This window comes from Grammomys surdaster, unplaced genomic scaffold, assembly GCF_004785775.1.
Source record: "Grammomys surdaster isolate TR1022 unplaced genomic scaffold, NIH_TR_1.0 126313, whole genome shotgun sequence".
Taxonomy (NCBI): Eukaryota; Metazoa; Chordata; class Mammalia; order Rodentia; family Muridae; genus Grammomys; species Grammomys surdaster.
Window position 1 is genome coordinate 1,730,047 of NW_021621113.1, and position 26,094 is coordinate 1,756,140.

The 26,094-nt window shown below is 47.8% G+C and overlaps 1 protein-coding gene across 1 annotated transcript; it reads right to left on the minus strand.

The window, feature by feature from the left end:
• Nucleotides 1–2,251: 2,251 nt before the first annotated feature.
• Zscan20 (zinc finger and SCAN domain containing 20) lies at nucleotides 2,252–21,290 on the minus strand. Its single transcript, XM_028759829.1, has 9 exons — nucleotides 21,205–21,290; nucleotides 19,850–19,975; nucleotides 16,080–16,585; nucleotides 8,793–8,964; nucleotides 8,271–8,347; nucleotides 7,943–8,027; nucleotides 6,091–6,780; nucleotides 4,643–5,068; nucleotides 2,252–3,571 (listed from the first exon to the last, which is right to left on the minus strand). Exons 3-9 carry the CDS (start codon nucleotides 16,476–16,478, stop codon nucleotides 2,328–2,330), a joined length of 3,093 nt encoding a protein of 1,030 aa, XP_028615662.1. The 5' UTR covers nucleotides 16,479–16,585; nucleotides 19,850–19,975; nucleotides 21,205–21,290; the 3' UTR covers nucleotides 2,252–2,327.
• Between the last annotated feature and the right edge of the window lie 4,804 nt (nucleotides 21,291–26,094).

A 26,094-nucleotide genomic window follows, 5' to 3' on the forward strand; every position in this document is an offset into this window, starting at 1 on the left:
TTTTTTTTTTTTTTTTAAGGAGTATTTCAAAATACTGTAACATTGTGCCTGTGGCATAGTTAGTACCAATAACTCTAATGAAAAACAAATGAGACAGAAAAAAATACAAAATGTACGGTTTGGAGAGAAAAAAAGCACTAGGCAGTTTAATTAGAGCTAAGGCATATGCTGAAAGAGGCTGGAACTGACAAAGATTAGCACCAGTAAGGGCCTACCCAGCTAAACTTCCAACTTGTGAAAGGAAAGAGCCTAAGGCATTGCTGCACCGGGAATGACCTTGTCCCAGCATCTGTGCAATCCCTGATGCCACCGTCCCACCATCCCGGTCCCTTACCCTAGGCTACAACCTGGGCCTCTACCTCCACCTGGAACCCAGGTCTTTTATACCTCAGTAACTTTCTCTAGAATGTTCTTCTCTCTTTCAGGAACCTTCCTTTCAGACCCAGCGTATTCTACGCATCTTCTTATTGCAGTAACTGACATTTGCTGATCTCTAGCCAGGGCATACCCCATGACCCCTGATCCTGAGATAAGATAAGCCAGGAAAGGTAAGCTGAGGAGAGTTGACAGAAAGTAGCCTCCAGTGGACTGGTTCCTGGGAAAGGTTCTGGTACAAGAAGAAGGCCGGGGAGCAACCTCCTTTAGGAGGGATGGCAAGACTTTCCACCTACTTTCTCACATGCAAATAGAACGTTCCAGTCTTCGAGTTCTTCACAGCTATTATCCATCCGATCAATACTTCCCACAGCCCTGAAGTAACTGGGATACGAGTGGCATTCTAAGGTCACACGTAGATGTTAAGAAAGTCACCTTCCTTTAAAAAAGTCTATGAAAGCCAGAGTCCTTAGTCAACATTTTTAAACCCTAAGGGAAAACTATGGAGGTCAAAGTGCTACAAGCAAGAAAAGCACTGTGTATGGGCCTCCCTGCTGTGGCCTGTGTGGACCTACCTGTTGTGGCCTGTGTGGATCTACCTGTCACGGCCTGTGTGGACCTACCTGTCATGGTCTGTCGTGTGAGTGGCTGGTCTGAGAGACACACTGGGCATCTTGGGACAAGAGGGCTCAAGCCAAAATGGTGCCATGAACCTAGAATATGGAACCCTTTCTAAGCCCTCTCAGTAGAGGACAATGTGTCAACTCCTTCCACCTCAGGCATCCGGACTGAAAATGAAGAAAATGAGCCAGAGAGATCAAAAGGCAGGTGGGACTGGGCACAGGGAAGGCCTGTTTGGTAAGACTTGGTCACCTGTGCTCAGCCATGTGACCAACAAGCAGACCTGATCTGAGGAAGGACTTGTCAACTCACTTCTTAGCCAAAGCACTATCTCACTGCAAGACGCTCCCGACTCTGTCTACCTACCTCTCACCCATATTACTCTAAAGATGGTGACTCTCACCCATCGCTCTGGTAACAACTCAGCCTCAGGAAGAGTGTCTCACCAATTCTGAACATCCCAAATCCTCTCATCTGCAGGAACTCTCAACTTCTGTATGTGTGAAAGGCAGAGTTCATTAATGATCATACTTTGAGATCCTAATGCTAGCTACCTGCCCTCATGTAAGAGGGCTTGGGAGAGCACACAGCCCCTTGGGCTCTGGGGACACATGAGTCTTGATGAATTCTGCCTCCCCCATTTTCAGATGTGTGATTAATGTGGGTCACCTGACTTGCCCAGTCCTCCGTTTTCTACTCTGGGACTACTCTAAGGATTAAATGAGATGATACATAAAGCGCTTGGCACATGGGCTGCCAAGGAGCAAATGCTCAATGAACAGCTATTTCTGCTATTACTAAAGATTCTGTGATGATCTCGCTGTGGCCTCATTTGCTGCTGACCTCGAGGTGGGGTACCCCAGGCACTGGTTCTCGGCTTATACCTCCTCTCACTGTGAGGTTTCAAGGTTTCCCTATGGGGATTTGCCCCAACTGCAAACTACCAAGAACAAGAACTGTTTTCCATGGGGAAGGGTAGTGAAGGCACAGGAAGAAACTGGAACCAGTACGTTGGGCCACGGACTCAACTCTAAGCACACATTGCCCATCTGTCTCACTGACTAAGCTCTCAAGTGACAGCAGATGTAAGGACAGCCTAAGGATTGTGTGTGTGTGCTGGGAGTGTGCAAACCAAATTACACTTGAGAAGTACCTTCGGACTGCCATCCTTAGTAGCTGTAAATTAACCTCTGAATTACCCGAATTTTACCAAGATGGTGTCCTTAAGCATACGCCACGCTTAAACATCGGAGGGTTTCTTTCTAGCGTGTTTTAGTAATGTGGGAGGTATAGATACACATTATTGCTCTTCTGTCAGGAGGAGGTGTGGCCTACAACGCTTTTCCTCCCGAGTGGGTCCTGCGGTGGGCACTGAAATGGGAGCTGTTGTTGAAGTCTTTGCCGCATTCTGTGCACTTGTAGGGTTTCTCCCCGGTGTGGATCCTCTGGTGAATGATGAGGCTGGAACTCTGGTTGAAGCACTTCCCGCACTCTCTGCACTTATACGGCTTCTCTCCCGTGTGAATTCTCTGGTGGGTGATGAGGTTGGACCGGTCTCGGAAGAACTTGCCACACTCGGGGCATTTGTAGGGCTTCTCTCCCGTGTGGACCCTCTGGTGGGTGATGAGCTTAGAGCGCTCGCTGAAGCACTTCCCGCAGTCGGAGCACTTGTGTGGCTTCTCGCCGGTGTGAGTTCGTTGGTGGTTAGCCAGGCTGGAGCTCTTACTGAAACTTTTCCCACACGTGCCACACTCGAATGGCTTCTCGCCTGTGTGGATTCTTTGGTGACTAATGAGGGCGGAGCTCTTAGAGAAGCACCTTCCACATTCGGGGCACGGGTACAGCCTCTCCCCTGAGTTTGGGTGATAGGCTCCCGGAGAGTCTGCACCCGTGCTGAGATCCTCAGGTTGTTTGGGTCTCTCCCATGCAGAATGTCTCCAGTAAGCATTAAATGATGGACTTTGGCCAAGATGCTCCCCAGGCTCCTCTTGATGGTCAGGAGGTCCTCCCGAGTGGATCTGCTGATGTCTCAGGAGGTTTGAGCTCTGGGTGAAGCTTTTCCAACACATCCCACATTTATAGGGCTTTTCCCCTCTGTGGGCTATCTGGTGGGTGAGGAGGTGAGAAGGTTCACTGAAGCCATTCCCACACTCCAGGCATCTGTATGGCTTCTCTCCAGTATGGAGTCGCTGGTGGATATTGAGGTTGGCACAGTCACTAAAACTCTTCCCAGAGGCAAGACACTTGTAGGGATTCTCACCTGCATGGCTCTGGTGAGGGGCCAAGCAATGCACTTCCTGACTGAAGCTTTTCACACGTGTGTCACGTCTGTAGGGTTTCTCTGTGAGGTACAGGCCTTGGTGGTCAATGAGTTTTTCTAAGTCCTCCTCAGAGGAGCACTCATCCCATGGGAGAGTGCTCCTCCACTCCCCTTCATTTCCGTTCTCATGATCCTCTCCCCAGTCATGAGGCTGGCAAACAGCTTTAGTGGTATATCTTGATAAGGCCCCAGGCAAATCCTCCAAAACATCTTGCTCTGAAATCTGGTCTTCATCTTCATGCTTCAATTCAAAACCTGAAAGAACAGACAGGAATGGAAGGTATCTGTTCATTCACTGGTTAGCATTACTGTACCTATATCACATAAGTTTGTCGATTTGGCTAACACTGATTTGTATATTATAGCCCACGTCTTATAAATGTAACACCCCAACCTCCCACCCCCTACCCTGCAGCTCAGCCACCATGAAGCCTGGCTCTCCCCGCTACCCATCAGTCTAGAATACAGTAACCCCACCCTAGTGACCATGCAGCCTGGCTCTTCCCCAGCCATTTCTCTGAAGTTGTATTCAATACTAAACACCTCTTCTCGTCCCCCAGCACATTAAACAGACCCCGTGTCATCAATCAGTCCCATAGTTACCCGGGTATGTCCCAGTAAAAGCTAGATTGGCCACCCAGAGTGCAGGCTGGTACTAAACATGACGGCATATGATAGCATCTATGCAGAGCACAGGCTTTTCCTGTTTGCTCTCATTCATTCTTTTGGCTCAGAAACAAAGATGATCTACCTGGTTCCTGAGGGGCTCTAGTAGACCGAGCATGGCAAACATGGCTTGGAGGCCTTGCCCTTCTCTCTGCTTTGGTGAACTGTTAGATTACATTCCTAAAGCTAGCCTCCAAGGTCTAGTCCCCGTAATTTGGCCACTTCCTCCTCCTGAGGCTGACCACTAAGGTCCTGTATTGGTTCAAAGGTTCAAAGTACTGAAGTCCAGCAATCAAAAGCTACCTTTGGCTCATCTAATTAACATGCCCGATTAAATGCCTCATCCTAACACAGGGTTTCCCCTTGTACCTTTATAAACCATTTGCCTATGGGACATATCTGTCTCCTCTCTATCCAAAGGCAGACCTTTGTTCCTGCTGGGAAAATACCACTCCCCGCCATGCCACCCCGCCTTATTTCTTTATCCTCTTGTTCATCCTCTATCTTCTCTCTTTGTTTCTTACTCCCTGCCCTTTGTCCCTCTGGGGCAAATAAATCTCCTTCGTGCTGCAAAGCTGGTCTTGGTGTGCCCTGTGCTTTCCACACCCATCTTTGTACAGGGCTGCAGATTCTGCCAACATCCAGTGCCTCCAGGCTCACCTGCATCTGGAGTCTGGGGATCTGGAGTCAGAAGCCTAATGGCATCCTCATCTTCCATCTCCCCCCAGGCCTCTTGGTCATCTGCCTCAGTACCACTCTGCCCAGATCCAGGAAGACCTGGGTCTTCTACCGTCTCCATGGCTCTGATCACAGTTCGAGCCCTCATCAGTGAGTCCATCTCCTCATAGAATGGGCAGGTTCCTGGTGGACGGCTGCTCTTGGCTTTCCTGTAGCTTCGAAGAAGGTTTTTGAATCGGTATCGGCACTGCTCCAGCGTCCGCAGGAAACCCAGCGCACGCAGCCGCTCCGCAATGGCCCGGTATACCTGGCTGTTTTGGTGACAGGTGCGAAGCTTCTCAGCGAAGGGGGACTCACTGAGGATTGCCAGAAAGACCTTGGTCTCCTCGAAGCCCCAGTGCACGCCTGCTGTCAGAAGTGAAGAGGTCAGACGTGTGAGACTTGGGAGCTTTACCTAGGTCATCAGGACTGGGGTCCCCTGCACCTCTCTATCTAGAAGACAGATCTCAGAAACTGTCGAAGGACCTGGGAACACAAACTTGCTTCTCAGAGACACACTAGGGAAGTCAGCCAAAGCATCCTCTCTCACCATTTCAAGAGACAGTCTTGCTGACAGGGAGCCATAGTGGCCATGCTTTAGCCACTGCATCAAGCGACCCACTCCCTTGGCTTCAGCTGACAAGTGACTTTCATCCATGACATTCTCCCTGAATTCACTCAGAATGCATGCCCTGGCTCCTTTGTGGGTCCTCCTTTCAACAATATATGGAATCTGAGACTCCCCAAGGATCAGAGACACAAATGGACCTTGACTAACCAGGTGGCAGGCTATAGCTGAGGACACGCCTTCCTCGATGGTCAAAGAAGGAAAGGTATGCAGTATAGTCTCCATTCGGGTAAGTGATGTAACCCGAGGAGGCTGCATGGGGGAGGGGCTGTATGAACACAAGGCAGGAAGAAGCCCAGGCTCTGATCCTGCCTATGTGCCTATGGCTGTCAGTGACTCTCCCTTTGCAAGATTAGGTGTTTGCCAAACAGTGACTCTCAAGGCTACACTATTGGTTTCTTCTCTACACTCCAGTATTTCACTCACTTTCTTACCACAGACATGCTATCTGTGAATTAAAGGGCCGTTCTCACAGGCATTAAGAGAAACACACCTATGGAAATGACACGATCCAATTGCTCAGGTGCCACCTGGGAGCGTCCTCAGTGACACCGTTTAGAAGCAACTGGAATCTCTCCAGGCCTAGTAAGTCTTCAGAGTTATTTGCTGCTACAACTAAGAGACGTGGTACAGAGAAGAGTGAGCCTGAGGAGGGCCCAGGTACTCAGCACCTTACTCTAGGGTCAGCGATCCGACTCACAGACTGAGCTCTAACCTTGGGCAGCCTCGATGATATTGACCCAGTTAAAGGCCATGTTCTTACCAACACGGCTCTGGAGCAGAGCTGGGCCCCCTGCAATCCTGGGGCCCTGAACAGACTCCTCGGCAGCCAGGCCAGAACCACTGCCGTCTTCCGTGGCCTCCTCTGGCTCCCAGTTCCCTTCGTCTTGGTCATCTATCTCAGTGTCGCTGTCACCCAGCCTGGGAAGTGCCACCACCTCTCCTGGCCCACTTGTGGTTCTTTGGATGGCTGTCCGAGCCCTCACCAGGGCTTCCAGCTCCTCATAGAAGGGGCAGGTCCCTGGTGGATGACTGTTCTTGGCTTTCCGGTAATTCCGTAGAAGGTTTTTGACCCTGTAGCGACACTGCTCCAGAGTCCGCAAGAAGCCCCGTGCTCTCAGCTGCTCTGCGATAGCCCGGTATACCTGCCGGTTCTGGTGACAAGTCCGGAGCTTTTCGGAGAAAGGAGACTCACTTAAGATTGCCAGGAAAGTCTTGGTTTCCTCATAGCCCCAGTGAACACCTGACACCTTCATGTCCTCCGCACCCCATTGGCATGGCTCTTCCCAGGCCCTTGAGTCTGCCCAGACTGCTGCCTGGGCTGGCTTGTCTTGCTCACTGTCCAGGCTATCCTCTGCAGTGCTCCCATTCCCAGAATTTATAAGGCTCAGACCCAAAATCTCTGGTCCTTGCTCATGCTGGGAGGTGACACTTGGCTTTGAAGCTGGAACTCCTACACAAAAGAAAGGACAGAAATGACTGAGCAGAAATGACCCTGTTGGACTGTATTTCTCCTCCACAAGACGGATTTCTCCTTTCTATCCTGAAACTCGCACCCTTCTCCTCCACGAGACAGATGAGAAACTCCCATGATGATCTCCCTAGAGAGAGGTGCTTAGAAGAGACACAGGAGCCGCAGTGAAAATGAAAGGGACCGGCTAGCTGCCATGCTGTTATGAAGTACATCACAGAACAGGGGGGCTAGCATGGAGTCACAGGTGACAAACACAGGGCCTCAAACAACCCCATCAGACACAACTCACTGGTGGACGGAAGGAGAGAGAAAGGTCAAGAGAGGGAGAGAGAGAATGAATCGAACGTAGAGCCCTAGAGCATTGCCGAGCTAACAGGTAGCATGCCTGGAACACCTCCTCCTTTGGGCTCCTAACAATGTAGCTGATTTACAGGAAGACCTTCCCGACAGCACCTGGTCCTAACAATGCAGAAAGCCTTTCGTTACAGGAAATGTTTGAGGCGATCTAGATAAAGAATTTGGATGTTAAGCCTTTTCAGGGTACCCTAATTCAGCATTTCTTGATCGGTTCATTTAAACAAGCACTATTGGGGTGCCACTGTCCAGTAAGCAGCCCTCAGATGTCTAGTCTAAGCCTATCCCGAGTTAATCTTGTCACAACCTTTCCTATTTCATCCCATTTGCGTGTCACCCTCCCTCCCTCCCTCCCTCCCTCCCTCCCTCCGGGGAAGGGCCCATTAGCATGGGTGGCCTTCAGAGAAAGGTGTGCCAGCCACATGAGCTTTGAGTATTTGGAAGCCCTTGCTACTCGCTTTTCTCATGACCATTTTGCAGTAGTCTGACCCCAAGAGGAGTTCTCAGTGGGTGCTGAACTTTTGAGACAGAGAGCCTCTTCCAGTTCTGGACCAAGGTGACTATACCCAGGTGATGAGCCCCAGCAGGGCCAGCTCTAGGAAACCGCATACAGCCCCATCCCAACCTGCAGACTCTACATGGATGGCTACAAGGAGCCAGTCTTCTTCCTCCCCTCAAAGTCCAGAGGGCTGAGCTCTGGTTCTAAGGAAATGGCAACCCCTCTCTTGGAACAGAGTGTACGAGAAATAGGCCAGCTGGGCCCTGGAGCAGAGCACGCTTTCCTTACCCAGACACATACCGTTCCCACAATCACCTCCTGCAGGGTCCAGGCAGGGCTCCTCCTTGGCTTGTCTACTGGGGCTCAGGGTTTCCTGTGACACATACACAGAGGACCTTAAATATCAATGACACTTTAAAAACAGCCTGGGAACCTGACCAGGCCAAAGAGAGATCACTACAGCCATGTGCGGGGCCAGCATCACAGTCAATGGATTAGCAGCAGGCCAGTGGGGCAAGGGCTAACACTCTATGCTCTATACCCCTCTGCTGGGGAGGCCTGAGTTGGGGGTGGGGCACATCCAAGAGGATGACATGAAAAGAAAACAGTAGTTTACCTGAGACTTGGTTGCCACCTCCCAATCGCCAATGCTCGCTGTCCTTGGAACAGCTAGGGCTTGGGGAGTAAAGACAGCTGAAGAAGAGAACAGTCTCGTGAGATAAAAGCTTCAGTTCTCTAAAACCACTTCCTTCTGAGACACAGCTTCCCAAAGGTCACGGTGGGATCACACCAAGGGTGCCCCACGCCCGGCACACACTTGCCATTTCACTTCCTATAGAGGATGGGACTCCTAAGCTGTTTTCAGTGATGTGCCATGTGTGAGGTACCAGACCCCATCCTGTGAGCAGCACCCACCCCACTGCAACGCCAGCACCTTCTGTGAAACTCCAGCGAGTGGGGCGTGCTACAAGCATCCCGTTTCACAAAGCTTCTTAACCTTGTGCTCAGTAACAACATCCATCAGACATCCATCCCATCGTGTACCTTCAATTCTGCATGTCCTTTCTCCCCACCTCCTAAGCCCATCCTTGGGAGGCAAGGCCTCATTCTCTTATGTCCCCATATCCTTGGTACTTACCACTCTCTTTCAAGGACTCAGGTGGTATCTTGGAAAGGCCAGGACATGTATTCTCCACCCACTGTTTCCGAGGCTGTCCCTCAGAGCAGTGGGCCACTGGCTGCAGCTGAAACCTCTGGAACTCCTGAACTGCTTCGAAGGACCTGGAGTCTTCAGAGCATAGCTCCAGTCCCTACACACAAAGTTAAAACTTCCAACTATCCGATCGGTATGGTCCATTCAACGGGACAGGATTGTTATTTTGAGTATGAGCGTGTTCCATGGGGATAACTAACAGATTCTTAAGATTCAAAGAGGGTTTTAACACAACAAGAAAGCTATCGGACTGACTTCAGAAAACAAATCGGCATTTATACTACCAAATGAGTTCTGTCTATACTACCAAATGAGTTTTCTCTATGCTACCAAATGAGCTCTGTATATATTACCAAATGAGTTCTGTCTTGTTGAATTCTGGGAGGCTACACAAGTATTTCAAGCAGGTGATCACTATTGAAAATGGTCTTGATTTACAGAAGCAAATGATATAAAATTTTGTGATGTTAAAAATAGTTTGCAAGCATATTTATAAGCCTGCTTGCCTCTTAAGTAGTTACAGTCAATGGAGAGACTGCATGAATAGACGCAAAGACCATCCTCACTCTCTCTCTACCCAGCCCCTCCAGCCACTGCCATACCACAGCAAAGACTTTAATCCTTGGACCAGAACTGCCAACACAGAAGAAAGGCAGATTCAACTGACAATGGAGATGCATGAGACACCATGAGGAGGATCTCGAGTTTCTAACCCAGTAAGTAAGGAGCTTAGAAGTCGTCGCACTGCCTCAACAAGAAGTAAGCTGAACAAACCCAAACTGAACAAAACTCAAAGCTCTTACATCCAGAAGAGAAGTGAACCCCTACTACCTATGCCTGCCCTCAAAGCTGGAGAAGTAAGAGAGGGTGAATTCACCAGAGCAGAGACCTCTGAAGGGCCCAGTGCGGGCACAAAAGCCCTACAGCTGGCAGGCAACCTGAGAGTCAAGCTCCAGGAGACCCAGTCACAAGGGCAGGTAAGCTTTACTGGGTATTACTTCCAAGAGTTCCACCCTTCCTTGCAGTGAGGGAAAAGTCCCCTCATGCATCTGCAGGGCGGGGTCGGGCAGGGACAGGAACCACTGTGAAACACGCCAGTGAAACACTGCTGAGCATAGCCTACTTTACATAGAGGAGCTGCCCGCTCCATTTCCCTACTGTTCTGCACAGGTGATGGAAGCACCCACCTGAAGCCCTTTCTAGCAGCCTGCTCCACCCAAAAGAGGAAGCCTGAGACATACTGATAAAATTCAGAGTCCAGAGCACAGGCTGATCACAGAGCTACAGACTGCCCACAGACACACACTGCCACCTCATTACAAAAGACTTGTTTACATAGCTCTTCCACCCAAGACATCATATGCCACCTTTTAACCAAAGCTTACAAGGCACACTAAAAGGCAAGCAACATTTTGAAGACTATTAAGCATGAACCAGTGTCAGAGAGCAGAAAGCTGGGATTATCAAACCACAAAACTTAAAAAATAGTAACCCAGGTGTCAATGGTCTAAACACATTAACTAGCTGGCAGGGTGACTCTTGTCTGCAATCCCAGCAGTTGGGAAGCTGAGGCAGGAGGATTGCAAGTTTGAGGCCAGGCTGGATTACACTGTAAGACCCTACTTCAAAGATAAATAAACAAACCAACTAAAAGGCCAAGATTGTATAAAATAAGACCCAAATATTTGCTGTAACTAAGAAACCCACTTTAAATCCAGCGACATCTTACAGATAAAATGCCAGAAAGGGAGTAAGAGGTAACAAGTTAACCCTAACCAATAGAAAGTGGGCTGGGAGATGATGCCTCGGTGGTTAAAGTTCTTGACACAAGCAGTTCAGGTCAAACCAGTTCCCCACAGCCCAGGTAAATACAGGGTATTCATGGCGGCCTGTCTGTAATGCCAGCTTTAGTAAGCAAAGACTGGGGATCCCAAGAGCAAGCTGGCTAGTAAGACTAGCCATATCCGTGATCTCTGGGTCTGACTGAGACTCCACCTCAAGGTATAAGAGTGATTAAAGATGATTCCTGGCATCAACCTCAGGCCTCCAAGCACACACACACACACACACACACACACACATAAGCACATCCTCACAGGCATGTAAACATGCATGCATATATGCGCATGCACATCACACACATGCACGTGAAGGAGGGTGGAGTGAGAGAATCTGTGTGAATTTCAGAACATCGGACTTCAGAGTGAGAGAAGTTCCCAGGGCTGAAGAATGGCTTCATGATATGATACAGGGGTCAATTATGATACAAAGGCTTACTGATCCACAATCCAGGTAAGGATTACACACACCTGGATCCTCTGTACTGCTAATAACACAGTCCAAAACTGGCAGAAGCAGAGGAGGATGAGTACAGCCGGTAACGTCAGCAGTGCTCTTGGAACGGCCAAAACCAAAGACGGCTGAAGGGAAGAGAGCGAGTGGCGTAGACTCATTGGTGGGGTGGAAGAGCAGAGGGATCGTTGAATTCTGCAAGGTAGAACTTCTAACAAAGGAGTACAAGATCTACCCTCATGGATAGTTCATTGCCACGGCAACCACATGACAGGCCACAAAACACACTAAGAGAATGTGAAAGGACAGGACCGTGACATGTGTGCTCTCAAATCACATGGACGTGTCTCAGAAACAGAAAGGTAGCTGGAAAATTCCAATATACTTGGGGCTCAAGCAATATACAAGTAGATATTTGAGTCAAGGAAGAAATTTCAAGAGAAATGTAAAAGTACTTTAAATTACATGAAACTACAACTTTAAAAAAATAAAAATGGAAAAGCCCTCGGGATACAGTGAGAATTACAGAGCTTGGAGGTGAGTTACCAGCACTGCATCCAGAAGAAGCCAGGACTGGAGAGATGGCTCAGCAGCTGGGAGCACGCGATGCTCTTCCAGAAGAGCAGGTTGAGGTCCCAGCCCGGAGCTCATGAGTATAGCAGCCTGACCATGTCTGGCAAAGAATCTATCACTGCAGGCAGCTACTCCCTGTCTCCCGTTTTGCGATGCTTCCTGAGCCTCGGGGGAGAGTATACGGTAGATCGTCCCGGTTAGAGCTCAGGACTCCAGTCTCTTACTCTGCACGGTAACAAGCTGTCAGTCTCTGCCTTAATCCACGTCTACTGCAAAAATAGTTTCTCTCGTGACAGAAGATGCAGTAATCCATGGAAATAAAGGTAAGAATTTAAGGGGCAGTTTAATACTATGTCTGTTTAGCAGAATTTGGTTCTCCGCTAAGGCCTGTGACCTAGTCAGTAGGTTTTTAGTCCAGCTAACAGTATAAAGCATGAGTTCCATCTTGTGAAGCAGGCCTTAAACGAAATCAGGCCACCTTATCCCCCATAACATTGCCACCAACATCGCACCAGCGGGGAGATTTTGCCAGGCCACTCGTCTGGCAAAAACCCTTCTGCCACCAGGAAAGCTAGCCAGTGGGGATGAAACTTCCAGGGTGGTACCAGCTTGATTTCTCTTTGTGCTACAATTCAAGTATGCAGTGTCTTCAGCAACAGGGTCTTACCATTAAGTCCTGGAGGGCAACCAGGGGCAAGGGCTATAGCCTGTAATGTTTGTGGAGTGGCCTTTGGGATCCCACTGACCAACAACTTGAAAAGAGTTAACCCTATCTGGAACTAGGCTTTTTATTTAACAGCCTGGTACCTGGGAAAAGCATTGTTTCTTTTGTAGGGTAACTCCATTCCTCTGTGTCTGTGTGTGTGTGTGTGTGTGCGTGTGTGTGTGTGTGTGTGTGTGGTGTGTGTGTGTGTGTGTGTGTGTGGTGTGTGTGTATGTGTGTGTGTGTATGTGTGTGTGTGCGTGCGTGTGTGTGTGTGTGTGTCATTTTTCCATATAGCATCTGCAAAGGTCTTGTTATTATCCCTCCCGACACTACCTGCTCCACCTTGCCCTCCCTCATCCCTTTAACCCTTTTCCCCCATTATTCTCTTTCCCTTTTCATGACACCTGTATTCTACCCTTCCCCACAAGATTCCCCCCTCCCCTGGTCATATTCACCTGTCGACTTGACACATCCCAGAGCTATCTGAGGGAGTTTCAACTGGGGGAGGGCATTTTCCCTATGCTAATGGATGTGGAAGGGTCTAGCCCATTCTGGGCAGTGCCATTCCTAGGTGGGTTGACCTCTCTGAGCAAGCCAGTTTTATTCTCTCTGCCTCTATCTTGCTGATCAGGATGTAAGCTCTTAGCTGATGCTCCAGCACGATGCCCACACACCACCTTGCTTGCCCCCATCATGGTCATAGACTAGCCCTCTGAAATTGTAGCTTCCTTTTACAAGTTGCCTTGGCCATGGTATCTTTTCATAGCAACAGAACAGTGACTGAGATAGCTGTCTTTTCCCCACTGTGTATTTTTTGCTTCTCTATCAAAATCAGGTGGCTGTAAAAGTGTGGGCTTTTTATCCAGGTCCTCACTTCTACCCCATTTATCAAACATGTTTGCTTGGGTGCCAGACCCATGCTGGCTTTACTAGCATTATCTCAAAGTATGACTTGAAATCAGAGATGCTGATGTCTACAGTTTTTTTTTTTTTAATTCATGATGGTTTTAGCTATCCTGAGTCTTTTGTGTCTCTATATAAAGATTTTTTTCAATTTCTATGAAGAACTGTGTTGGGCTTCTGATGGAGTCTGGATTGAATCTGTAGACTGTTTTCAGTACAATGACCATTTTCACAATATTAACCCTACCAATCCATAAGCGTGGAATGTCTTTCCATTTTCTGGTATCTTCCTTCATTTCTTCAGTGTCTTAAAGTTTTCATTGTACACGTCTTTCAGTTTCTTGGTTAGATTTATTCCAAGGGGCTTTTTTTTTTGGGGGGGTGGGAAGGGGGGAAATTGTAAATAATGATCCCCTGATTTCTCTCTAGTGTTTGCTGTTTGCATACAGGAAGCTGATTTTTGCGTGTTAATTTTGTATCCTAATAATTTTTAAAACGTGTTTACCAGCTATGAATTGGATATTTCGACATTTTCCTTTCCTATTTGCTTCTTTGATCTCTCTCCTGTCTTATTGCTCTAGCTAAGAATACAACCACTATCTTGAACAGGAGAAGAGAGAGGGGATACTCTTGTCTAATCTTATTCCTGATTTCAGCAGAAATATTCCATTTAGTTTGATGTTGGCTGTGGGCTGGTATCATACCCATTATTATGACATTTTATGTCCCCTGTATTCGCCCATTCTCTAGAACTCTTATTACAAAGGGATGCTGGAGTTTGTCAAAGGCCTCTTCTGCATATGAGATGTGGTTTCTGCACTTAAATCAATTTATGTGGAAGTCTACATTTAGTTACTGTTGAACCATCCCTGTATCTCTGGGACGAAGCTGGCTTGACTGTTTTGACCTGTTCTTGAAGTTGGCTATTAAGTATTTTATTGAGAATTTTTGTTGGATCTTTGTTTAACATCGATTCTAAGTTTATAGAGAAAGGCAAAAGAACCACAATAGCCCAGACTCCTCACCAAAGATTTACAGATGCCAAAAAAGCATATGAATAGATGTTCATAATCATTAAGAAACTGTCAATTGGGCAGTAGGAAGAAGGCTCAGTCAGTAAAGTGCTTGCCACAGCAGGATAAGGAACTAAGTTCTGATTCCCAGCACCCAGGTAAAAACTAGTGTGCACCTGTCATCCCAGCCCAAGAGAGGAGAATGCAGGAGGATCCCTGGAGCACACTGTGTACAACCACTCTAACCAGTCAGTGGAAGTTACAGAAATGCCAGTGCTTTATCTCTTCTATATTAGGAGGGTTCAACCTTTGGCCACCTCACAGGGGTGGCCCTTGTGAAAAAGTAGCCTAGTCTGGCTTCCCAGATGGAGTATTGAAAACACCTTGTCAATCCTCATTCAGGGTCTCACGTTCTTCGTCCTCCAGCTCCAGAGTCTCAAGTCTTCCACTGTTTCTTCTCTGACACTTCAGGCTTCTTGAAAGATGTAAAGAGGGGTGGGGGTATACTAAGAGGCATAAGCTCAACCTCTGTTCTCAGATGTGAAATGGCAGCTTTCTGCCAGTCTGTAAAGGAGCCTGGGGGCAGAGCCACCGACCTTGGCAACTCCCTCTCTCATCTGGACAGAGCTTTACAGTTTAAACGGACGGAGAACCTTGTCATTTACAGCATATGTATTCTCAAACACAGAATCCCCACAACCAGATGTGGTCAAGTATGAGGCCATGGGGATTCCTGACTGTAACAAGTGGAGAGCGGCAAGGGTTTGAGGTGAAAGTCAGCTACAGGGGCTGACCCTTCAAGGCAGCTGCAAGTAGGATCCAAATTGTGTGCCACAGGAAAATGACATATATCATAGACTCTCAGAGTTGCTTGTCAATCACTGAGACTGAGGATGTGAAATCCACACTGCCCCTTTTTGGCTCTACCACTCTCAAATTTGGACAAGCTACTCACCTTGCTGTTAGATCATTTGAAAAACAGCACCCAGTGGCTGACTGGGTGACATACGCATATAAAAGACTCAGAAGAGGGCCTGAAGCACAGTGGGCACTCGCTCACAGGATGTCAGAGAATGCTCAACCGAGCCTCACCCTCAGAAGCATTTTAAACTGCACGTTTGAAGATGAGGCATCAGTTCCTTAGCAGAAAGGGCATGCATGGCCTTGAAACCCAAAGATCAGGGGGGTTAGGCTCTGGTTCCCTCTCCCAGTGTCCTCCATGAACCATCTGATTCTTAGAACCTTAATCTACAAAATGGAAACAGTAAAGCTATTTCTGCCTATGGGCTGCAATAAGCATCCAAAGCGATCCAGGGGCGTGTGATGACTGTGTTGGACATCCAGCATTATACAGATTATGCACACTGAATGGTACTGGGAGGCAGCTTCAATGGTGGTTAGGCACACACCTTTTAGTCAGGCTTTTTCAAGTACAAATCTTGCCTCTACAATCCAGTAGCTGGTGATTTTGAACAAATTATCTGTCTTTTCTCTGCCTCCATTTCCTCACTAGGAAAATTAGGCTAACAGTACCGACCCACCTCATTAATCTGTGGCAGAATTAAATGAGTTAATACAAATCAAGCAGTTGGAATACTACCTGCTACACAGCAGGGCTCAGTAAACGGTAGTTGCTCAATGATCACTATTATTGCAATTTAGGGGCAATTATTAATTCAATCCCTTACCTAACCAGCTTCTTAGAGATCAGACTATTAGCCTCACCTGCTGTCCAGCAGCCCAAGCTTCTCGGTGCCAATCCTCCACCAGGGCCACCGCCTCCTCTCCGCTCTCAGGGTGTCGTGCCTGCACCCAGGTCTGCACCTCCCTGGGTAAGATGGACAGGAACTGCTCCAGCACCAACAGTTCCAGGATCTGCTCTTTGAGGCGAAGCTCAGGTCTCAGCCAACGGCAGCAGAGGGCCCAGAGCTGGCTGAAGGCCTCGTGGGGTCCAGCCGCATCCCGGTACTGAAACTGACGGAAACACCGTCGGGAAACTTCAGGGCCAGGGACAGGGCCATGGCTCTCCTCCTCGGGTCTGGAGTCTGATCCCCACGAGTCCTCCTCCAGCTTCACAATCAAGAGGTCTTCTGGCTCTGGTGGAGGCGAGGCCACAGCCATCATCTGGCCTGGATGCTTCACTTCAGCAGGGCTGTCCTCATCCGGTGGTGGCTTCCTGCATTAGCAATGTGTCCTTCAACGGACTCCTGGGGAGGGACTGCTCCCCAAGACTGTGAAGGCAGAAAGACAAAGGACACGGTGAGGGAGAGGACCTTCCATGACCTGTGAAGGCACAGGAAGTCTCAGAGACAATGCTTTGCAAAGGGCAGGAAGTGAGACCATGATCAAGCACTAAAGCCAGCACCCAGCTCACTTTACAAGAAGACAGCACCATGTTATATCTCTTGGGACACACCTAAATGTTTAATCAAAGAACCTTGAACCTCTGGTCTTTGACTCTAGTGTGGCTGTCCTCTCTGCTACACCACGTGCCAAAGCTAACCTTCCCCAAAGCTGGACTCCAAGAGGGTCACCTCTTCCTTGAGACCTGCCTCCCGAGACTCGAACCTTGGTCCTCGTTTATGAACGGTCATCTGGCAAAATCACCCCCGCTCTCCAGTCATCCCACATACCTGATGTTATTCACCATCTCTAAATTGAAATTTCTAAAACTCCAGCCAAAGCTGTCTGCATACTTCACGGCTCCAACATTTTCACTTGACTATCCTCTAGATACCTTGTCTTGCCTAGAGAAGCACTGACTCCATCTAAGTAGGGATGGCACAGCAGAACCAGAGGCGACGGATGGTGGCATCTGGTGTCCTGGGCCATCTAACTGGGATGTGTGGAGACAAAGCAAGGGTGACAAAAAAATAGAGACTAGCCAAAAAGATTTCCATTGTACTTAGGAAGATGCTTAGAGAACACATGGCCACTGGGCTACTTCTGGCTCATCCCCCTGCCACTAAGCCACATGTCACTTCCTCCAGGAAGAGTTCCTTGGTGTGCTCTGTCACGCCCCACCACCATCCCTGCTCCCCCCCCAAAGCAGCTGATACATGGCTCTGAGATAAATGCTCACTCATGCTTTGCAGTCACCTATCCCTACAGTGGACAATGCCACTACAACAGGCCAGTATACCTACCCTCAATACGATAAACAGCAGGACCATTAAAGTATTTTGTTGCCTTGTATTAAATATATGAATCTATTATATCAAAAGTCTAGAATGTCCGTGATTTACATAAGAATTAACATTTCATAACTTTAAGAAAAAAAAAAACACATTTTCCCGACACACTAATCCAAACACATAATCTGTCACTGTCATACCCAAGGACTAACCTGTCAGGCATTCACGGAGCACCCATCATGTGCCCTGCATTGTACAGGGAGCTCCAGATCCAGCAATAGCTGGGACAGAGAGTCCCTTCAGCCTTCACAAAGTTACAGTTTAGGAACAGACAGTAAGTTGGCAAGCAAAGGTTCCTACGCTCCTGCATAAGGGGACACCCATCAGACAATGAGCAGCCACTGGTCACCAAGCCAGAGCCGAGGACATCTTTGGGGGGAGAGATCCTAAAAACCCCCAAATGTTCATTTCAAACAGATAGTAGAAACCCCTTTCAGAATCATATATCTGTCTTCCCATATGGACTACAGACTACTGCAGGGGAAGGGAGGTCAACACAGTCATCCAGGAGCTGGGCAAGGGCATTCTCCAGCCTTGAGGCCACCAGAGATAGATCCAGGCCTCCAAGAGGTGCCTTTTATTGACACTAAGTACAGTGCTAAGCATTCTCCATCTGTATTTGCACAGAATCTTCCAGACAAGGAAGTGGAGGGTCCTTAGTGCTAAGATGAAAGTCTATGACCTGGAACACCCATGACCCAGGAAGACCAGAGAGAGAGAGAAAGCACACTCTCTAAGTCTCGGAGTTGATTCCACCCATAACTGTTCCATGGTGAGCGTGTGGTGCTGGTCCCCATGTCTCCGCTACTCCATGAGCCTTTCTTGTCAATGAACAGAAACAGGCTATCTTTCCCACCACATCATCAGACAGAAGTCAATTCTTCTGTCTCATGGTCACACTAGAAAACCTGGCTGTGTTAGTGAGCTTATGCAAAGACAGAGTGCTCACTGAGTCCTTTCCAAAGGACTCCTAAGCTATGATGTATAGAGAGAAACAGAACTTCTCAAAGAGAGAGACCCACCAAGTGTCTGAGGTAGGACGAGGCCCAGGTCAGTCTCCCACCATTTTCTGTAATCCCATCACATCCTCCTGACTGCTAGAGTAATGCTATGGGAAACAGACAAGGACATCCAGGGAAGAGTGAGACTCTACAGCCACGTCTGCCTCTTAGCTGAGTGCCACGCCGTGAAGATCAGACAGCCTCCTGTCCTACCCAGCTCTTACCCCAGGCTAACTTGTGAAACAAGAGCAGAATAAGCAGTCAGCAAGCCTGAAACGAACCTGAAAGGGAAACCATGAACACTGAAGTGGGCAGGGATTGTGACCCACCATGAAGCCCTGAGGGGACGGGGCCCAGGATGTCCCCAGTTCTTCCATCTTTTCCAAGAGAAACTAGACCTCTAGAGTTCAGATGCTGACAACAGCCAGAATTGCTTCAGACACATGAGGATTAAATAAGGCATGATGGCAGACTTCAACCCACGTGGGCTCCCACTACGTCTCTGCATGTGGTGCTACTCCCTATGTCTCCGCTACTCCCCACCTGCTTTTAATTTTGTGAGCCTTTCTTGACACTGAACTGAAGCAAGGTGTCTTTCCAGAAGTCTGGGATAAATAAATCACAAAGGTTTCTCTTCCAGTACCCTGAAAGACTTAGAAGGAGTGCAGAGTCCCCAAATCAAAATCAGGGCCACCAGAATTCATTGTATGAAATTCTCACATTCAATTTTTTTAAAAAATTTAGTTGGTTCCACTTAACCATGAGGAAGCTGAGCGGGGCCTTGACAACTGGGGCGCCGGATGTAAATGTGAAGCTAAGTTCCACCCTCTACCCACTCCTGTAACAACAAGAGGGGAGAGAAGATGCTCCTGGGGTCCAGAGAAAGGACTGGATTGGTTAGGGACCTCGAAACAGTAAGGAACTGGGAGCTCCCAAAGGTTGTCAGTCCTACTAGGCTAACTGTACAATCTATGGCTGTAAGGAGTGAGACCCCCATCTAAGGACTCGAACTAGCAACGGAAGACAGGACTCACTTAGCAGACCATCCTCCATCGTGGGGGTAACCACCTAGAGTAGCCTGCTGAGAAATAAGTTCCCTATGAATAGACATTGTGATCAATTAGCAATGGCAAGGCCTCGGGAAAAGGAAACCACTGTATACATCCCTATGTGTTGGCCAACACTGTCCTTAAGCCCCCAACAGCCTCAGCTCCCAGCAGACATGAATGTCAGAAGAAGACTGAAGCTCATACCCCTGGAAGTCCGTAGCCATCTTCAAACAAGGTCTAACAACACTCACCCTGAGAGTCTTTAGTCCACATTCGCCAAACATTTACTCATTTGCTTGTTCAACATTAGGTGTTTACTGTCCTGGGCTGGACAAAGGAAAGTGGAGATGATCCAGACACTCCCTGTCCTGAGGAAGCTAACAAGTGGAAAAGACAAAAAAAAAAAAAAAAAAGTCACAGATAATTATATTAATCCAATGTTGTAAATATAGTATGATTTGGGAGCTGGGAAGTTGGAGGTGACAACTGGCTTAAGGGAACTGTTGAATTGGTTCTTGGGTGGTTCTCTGCAGAGAGAAGAGGGGATGGGTACAGCAGAGAGACGGGCTATGTAATACTGGAGAACCAAAATGGCCCGCCCAGAGAATGGGGAACACTTTGGCAGCCTCAGAGTGTGCAGTATGGGAAACGTGGGCTGCAAAGGGAATTGTAAAGAATCTATGAGATCAGATTTCATTCAACACGTGCTGCATGCCCGGGATGGATTCCAAGCTGGAGAATGAACAGAAAGTACAATCAAGAGTTGAGGGTTTCAACAGATCACACTGGCTGCAATGTTTGTCCGAGCTGGAGAAATGAAAATGTAGACACTTGTGCAGAGGCTCTCGGAAGACAGAAGTAATTTTAAGAGATAACTAAAGAAACGGCAAGCTAGGAACAGTGTAAGGCAAACCAGCGTGAGTGGGGAAGAATGCGGGTGCAGGCGGAATCAGCTGGTAAAACAAGTAGGTCGGTGGGCGGGTCAGCAGAGAGTGGGCGGGTCAGTAGAGGGTAGGTGGGTCAGTAGAGGGTAGGTGGGTCAGTAGATAAAGATGCCTTTCATTTCCATCAGTTATGAGGAAAGAAGTACAGGTTTGGGATTGAACACAATAGCTAGTCCCGGCACTGATGATATGAACTCGGGTGTGGAGAATGAAGCACTATTTTAAGGTCAGACTTCCAGCTCAGGGCCTCTTCACTTCTTTGCCTGGCTCTTGAATCCTCTCTCCCCTTGACTGTGCTTTTCTAGACTCTAAGGTGACTTCCCCACATAGCCAAAACGCATCCCTACCACCTCACCCACAGATCTCTGTAATACCCGCCTCACTGCCCGCCTCTCCAACTCACTCTTCATCCCGACCCCTCGGTGACCCTGCCCATCTCCAGACGCTGCATAGTCTGATCGCCCCCACCCCCGCCCCGACACACACACACACACACACACACACACACACACGCGCGCGCGCGCGCGCGCCACGATGCTTTCCCCCTCACCTTCCCAGCTCCCCTCCCCCCCGGGTACCACCACCTCCAAAGCCTCCAGCCCAACGCCTGAGACTCAGCTGCACCCCATCCGCCACCCAGACTCACCCACAGAGACACCCACTTCACAACAGGACGGAAGTGCTCCCGGACTCCTGCAGGGGATGCTGGGACGCAGAGTCCTGGCGCCGGCGGCCCGGGAACTCCGTCTCTGAGACCACAACTCCCAAAAGGCATCGCGCGAGAACCGGTGGGCAACTCCCCTATCGGCCGCCTCTCAGATGACGTCAGCCAATGAGCGTCTCATCGTCTCAGGAGCTCTGGTACCGGAACAAATAATCTTGCAGGATCAACGCCTGGGGGTGTAGCTCGGTACTATTCTGACTCTTTCCATTGGTTTTGCGGTGACGGTACCTCCTAGTAGGTGGAGTCTAGATTAGAAAATGGGGTGGGGTCTACTGAAGGAGCCTGGAGCCCTAGGTTGAGCTGGAGAGAGTAAGGAAAAATAAAAAAAAGGATATAAGTAATAAAAAAGGAAAGAGGGTAACTACAGTGGCTATCTGTTGGGCAGGAGAGAGTTTGTCAGTTGTAACTACAATTTCCAATTCACAACTTAGTTGAGTGGTTTGGAAGAGTGATTGATAGGGGAATTGGTTAGGCAATTGTGGGTGGGGCCACACCTGGGCCGGTGGTCCTGAGTTCTATAAGAAAGCAGGCTGAGCAAGCCAGTAAACAGTGTCCCTCCATGACCCCTGCATCAGCTCCTGCCTCCAGGTTCCTGCTTTGTTTGAGTTGCTGTCCTGACTTCCTTCAGTGGTGGACTACAATGTGGAAGTGTGAGCCAAATAAACCTTTTCTTCCCCAAGCTGTTTTGTTCACTGCATTTTGTCACAGCAATAGTAACCCTAAGATAGCCACTGTAAATACTCTTGAGGTGTGAGCAGTCTAATAGGAAGCTGGGAGTGTGAGTTTTGTAGTCAGCCATAGATCCAAACTCTGATACGTCCTTGAACAACGACAACAAAAAAATCTTCATCACGATGGTCTTTAATTTTTTTTCAGCTCTAAATTTTAAGTGACAGAACAAAGCCTACATCTCAGAGTACTTTATAGATTAAAGATAATATTTAGGTAAAGCATGGAGTCAAACCACTTACTTTTTGTTTGTTTGTTTGTTTGTTTGTTTTTGTTTTTTTCGAGACAGGGTTTCTCTGTGTAGCCCTGGCTGTCCTGGAACTCACTCTGTAGACCAGGCTAGCCTCGAACTCTCGAACTCAGAAATCCGCCTGCCTCTGCCTCCCAAGTGCTGGGATTAAAGGCATGTGCCACCACCGCCTGGCAAGCCACTTACCTTTTAATGTGAGGTGCATGCCTTGACATTCCCAAGCTGCAAAACCTCCAGCAAAGTGCAGAAGCCTCTTTTGTACGCATATGGTTGCGTGGATAGATGCACGTGTGTGTACGTGCACATGCTTGTGGAGGTCAATATGAATGCCCTTTATGGAGCAGTCTCCACCCTGTTCATTAGAGCGAGGGTCCCTCACTGAACTGAAAGATCCAGCTAAGTTAGCTAACTCACAAGCCCTGGGAATCTGCCTGTCTCTGCCTTCCCATCCCACTCGCCAGTACATGTGTTACCTATGGCACTGACACTCCCAGCTTTTACACAGATGCCGAGGGCCTGAGCTGAGACCCTTACTGATCATGTGGCAAGCACCTTATCAACTGCGCTATCTCCCTGTGGTGGTTTGAAAATGTTTGGCCCAGGGAGTGGGACTATTAGGAAGTATGGCCCTGTTGAAGTAGGTATAGCCTTGTTGGAGGAAGTGTGTCACTGTGGGGGTGGGCTTTGGGACACTCGTCCTAGCTGCCTGAAAGACAGTCTTCTGTTTGCCATTTGAACAAGGTGTAGAACTCTCAGCTCCTCCAGCACCATGCCCGCCTGGACACTGCCATGCATCCCGCCATAACGATAATGGACTGAACCTCTGAACCTGTAAGCCAGCCCTAGTTAAATGCTGTCCTTTATAAGAGTTGCCTTGGTCATGGTGTCTCTTCATAGAAATGGAAATCCCAAACTAAGACATTTCCCTAAACTGCTAAGGCTTTAGTCTCCTCGTCTGGAGAATGGGAGTAATAATAACAAAATCTTCCTTTGAGTGTTGTTGGGGAAAAAATGTGCAAAATACGTGAAGAGCTTGTCTCCCTCCTGGTGCTCACAAAGTTGAATGGCTACTGGCTGTTATTTCTATTGAGAGCTATGAAACTTGAGCAAATCTGACAGTAGCTAGCATTGGGAAAGGGGTCATTACGCCAGCTAGTGTTGCATTTAGAGGGAATTCTACATCTTAGGTTTAGTAACTCACTTCAAATTCCTTAGCTAGAAATTCTATTCTGACTTTTGTTTTGTTTTGTTTTTTTTGTTTTGTTTTGTTTTGTTTTTTGAGATAGGGTTTCTCTGTGTAGCCTTGGCTGTCCTGGAACTCACTCTGTAGACAAGGCTAGTCTCAAACTCAGAGATCCAACTGCCTCTGCCTCCTGAGTGCACCACCACCACCCAGTTTCTGACCTATTTCTTAATATATCATGTGATTTATTTAGCATATGTAGTGTGCTGGTATTAACAGGTTACATTAGAACACCTTGTCCAATTGTCCCAGAAGCTCGATGAGGTTGGTACTGTTACCCCATTTTATAAAAGAGGTGGCAGCTTAGAGATATAAATTAGCCTGCTCAAAATCATATACACAGTAAGTACTGAGGCTGGAATTTTAAATCCTAAAACCCTAGAAGCTTCCTTGCTCGCTGCCTGATTTTTCATGAAGAAGAGACCAGAGATGGAAGAAGCCAAGGACTTGGGTAAACATTGACACAGTAAAGAGAACTGAGTGGCCTGAGTTGTCAGAGACAGTGTTTGGGTCTGAAGGTGGAAAAACAGCTTTTCGAGGTCTGGTGAGACCTTCACATCAGCTGAGTCTGTCCTGAAGAGCAGAAACGGAGGTAGTGCACAGAAAGAGAAATACACTATTAGGCCACAAGAGGGCGCCCCTCACCCTAAATCCAGCCTGGAATTGTAAGGTGTCTCTTTGCCTTTGTCTAATTAAAACCTGGCCTTATTACAGAAGTGAAAATTAAAATAAAAAAATTCCATAAGAGGACAAATCCCTGCCAGAATCAGCCTTGGGTTCTGTCTGTTTCGCATTTGCCAATATGAATCTTTTCAGCTGGTAGGACTAGGCTCTGAGGATGAAGACATCAATCTTGATCTTTGCTTCAAGACCTGATCTCCAAACACACAAGATCAAGAACTCCTGGGTGTAAAACACACTTCCCAAGTATGTTTCCAATATATGTATGTGTATATGCTTATAAATGATACACACATAGTAATATAAAACATTGTTTTCATTTTGTTTCTTAAAAGCTTCTTTTTTTAAAATTGTGTATGTGTTAGGGTTGGCATGTGCACATGAGTGCCAGTATACTCTGAGGCCAGAAGAGGGCGTCAGAGCCCCTGGAGCTGGAGTTAGAGGTGGTTGTGAGCCTGCCCCAAAGTGAGTGCTAGATTGCAAAGTCGGGTCCTCAGCAAGAACAGTGTGGATTATTAATCACTGAATATGAGTTATGAATTCAGTCCTGTAATATAAACTCCTACTGAACACATGAGTAATGAACTGGGTGGTTTTCTTATTCTTGCAAACATATTAACACATTTAATTCTCACAAAATACTGAGGGATAGGAGGTGATGCTATACCATTTTACAGAACAGGAAACTGAGGTACAAACTAACATACCAAAAACCACATAGTTAAAAGTAGGCAATCTAGCTTCAGAAAAAGATAAGATTTTGAAGAGAAAGAAAAAATATAGCTGGGCCAGATAATATACACACCCATAATCCTGGCACTTGAAATTCGGAGCCAAGAAGATTGAGAGTTCAGAGCCATCCTCAGTTGCTTAGAGAGTTCCAAAGCTAGGCTAGGCTGGGGATGTGGATGAGGGAAAGAGAAAAAGAAAAGAATATTAATAAAGTATTTTCTTCCAACAATGCTGTCCCAGGCTGGGAGCTCAGCACAGGCCTCTGGAGAAAGTGATGTCTGAGCTGAACTTTAAAGGATGTTTAGCAGGTGCTGGGGGAAAGGTGTTCTCAGTAAGGAAGCAGTATGTGCAAAGGCCCAGAGGCAAGAGTTCACAGTGTTCTGGGAGCTACATGTGGCTGGAATCATACAGCTTGAGCATCCGGGGTGAGAGTGTTTCTTTGAGGCTCAGGAGGGTGTTCTACATGAGCATAGCTTCATGTTTTCACTGAAGGAGAAATGATCTGTCTGCTCCTGGTAACATCCCAGTTTTTTGGGCCTTAGCTGTCAACTCTGATCTTGTTAGCTTTAACTGTCAACCGACATAGCCTAAAGTCACCTGAGAGGAAAGTCTCACCTGAGAATTGCCTAGGACAGATTGCCCTGGGAGGTATGTCTGTGGGAGACTAGTCTTGGTTGTTAATTGGAGAAACAAGTCCACTGTTGGCGGCACCGATCCTAGGCAGTGGTGTTGAACCCTATAAGGAAGCAGGCTAAGCATAAGCTGGCTGGCAAGTGGCACCTCCATGGCTCTTGCTGTACTTCTTGGCTGTGAAGTGAGTTCCTTGGTTGGACTGTAATGCTGTGTGAAATAACAAGCAAACCTGCCTTGAATTTCTTCCTTGATTTCCCACATCGACAGAGTGTGACCTGGAGTTGTTGGGGAGGGTAGACCACAAACAAACAAAACCCTTTTTTTTCCTTTAAGTTTATTTTGGTCCAGGTGTTTTATCATATCGACAGAAGTGAAACTAAAACAGCTTTTAGGATCCTAGATGCGAGAGGACCCACTGGCGTATGAAGATCCCAAGTTCCATGGCTTAGGAAAGCCCTCCCTCCTTCCCAGCATGCCCCACGAATTTCCACCTTCCTTTCCCACTTTGCCATCTGCCTCCTGGCATTTCCACTAAATAAAAAGTTCAACCAAGCCAAGCA

Coding starts and splice junctions, on each gene's coding strand:
- Zscan20 (XM_028759829.1), bottom strand. CDS start 16,478: ATGATGGCTGTGGCCTCGCCTCCACCAGAGCCAGAAGACCTCTTGATT. Junction 8,348..8,792: donor TGAGTCCTTGAAAGAGAGTG/GTAAGTACCAAG, acceptor TCTCTTCTTCAG/CTGTCTTTACTCCCCAAGCC. Junction 5,069..6,090: donor TCTGCTCCAGAGCCGTGTTG/GTAAGAACATGG, acceptor CACTTCTGACAG/CAGGCGTGCACTGGGGCTTC.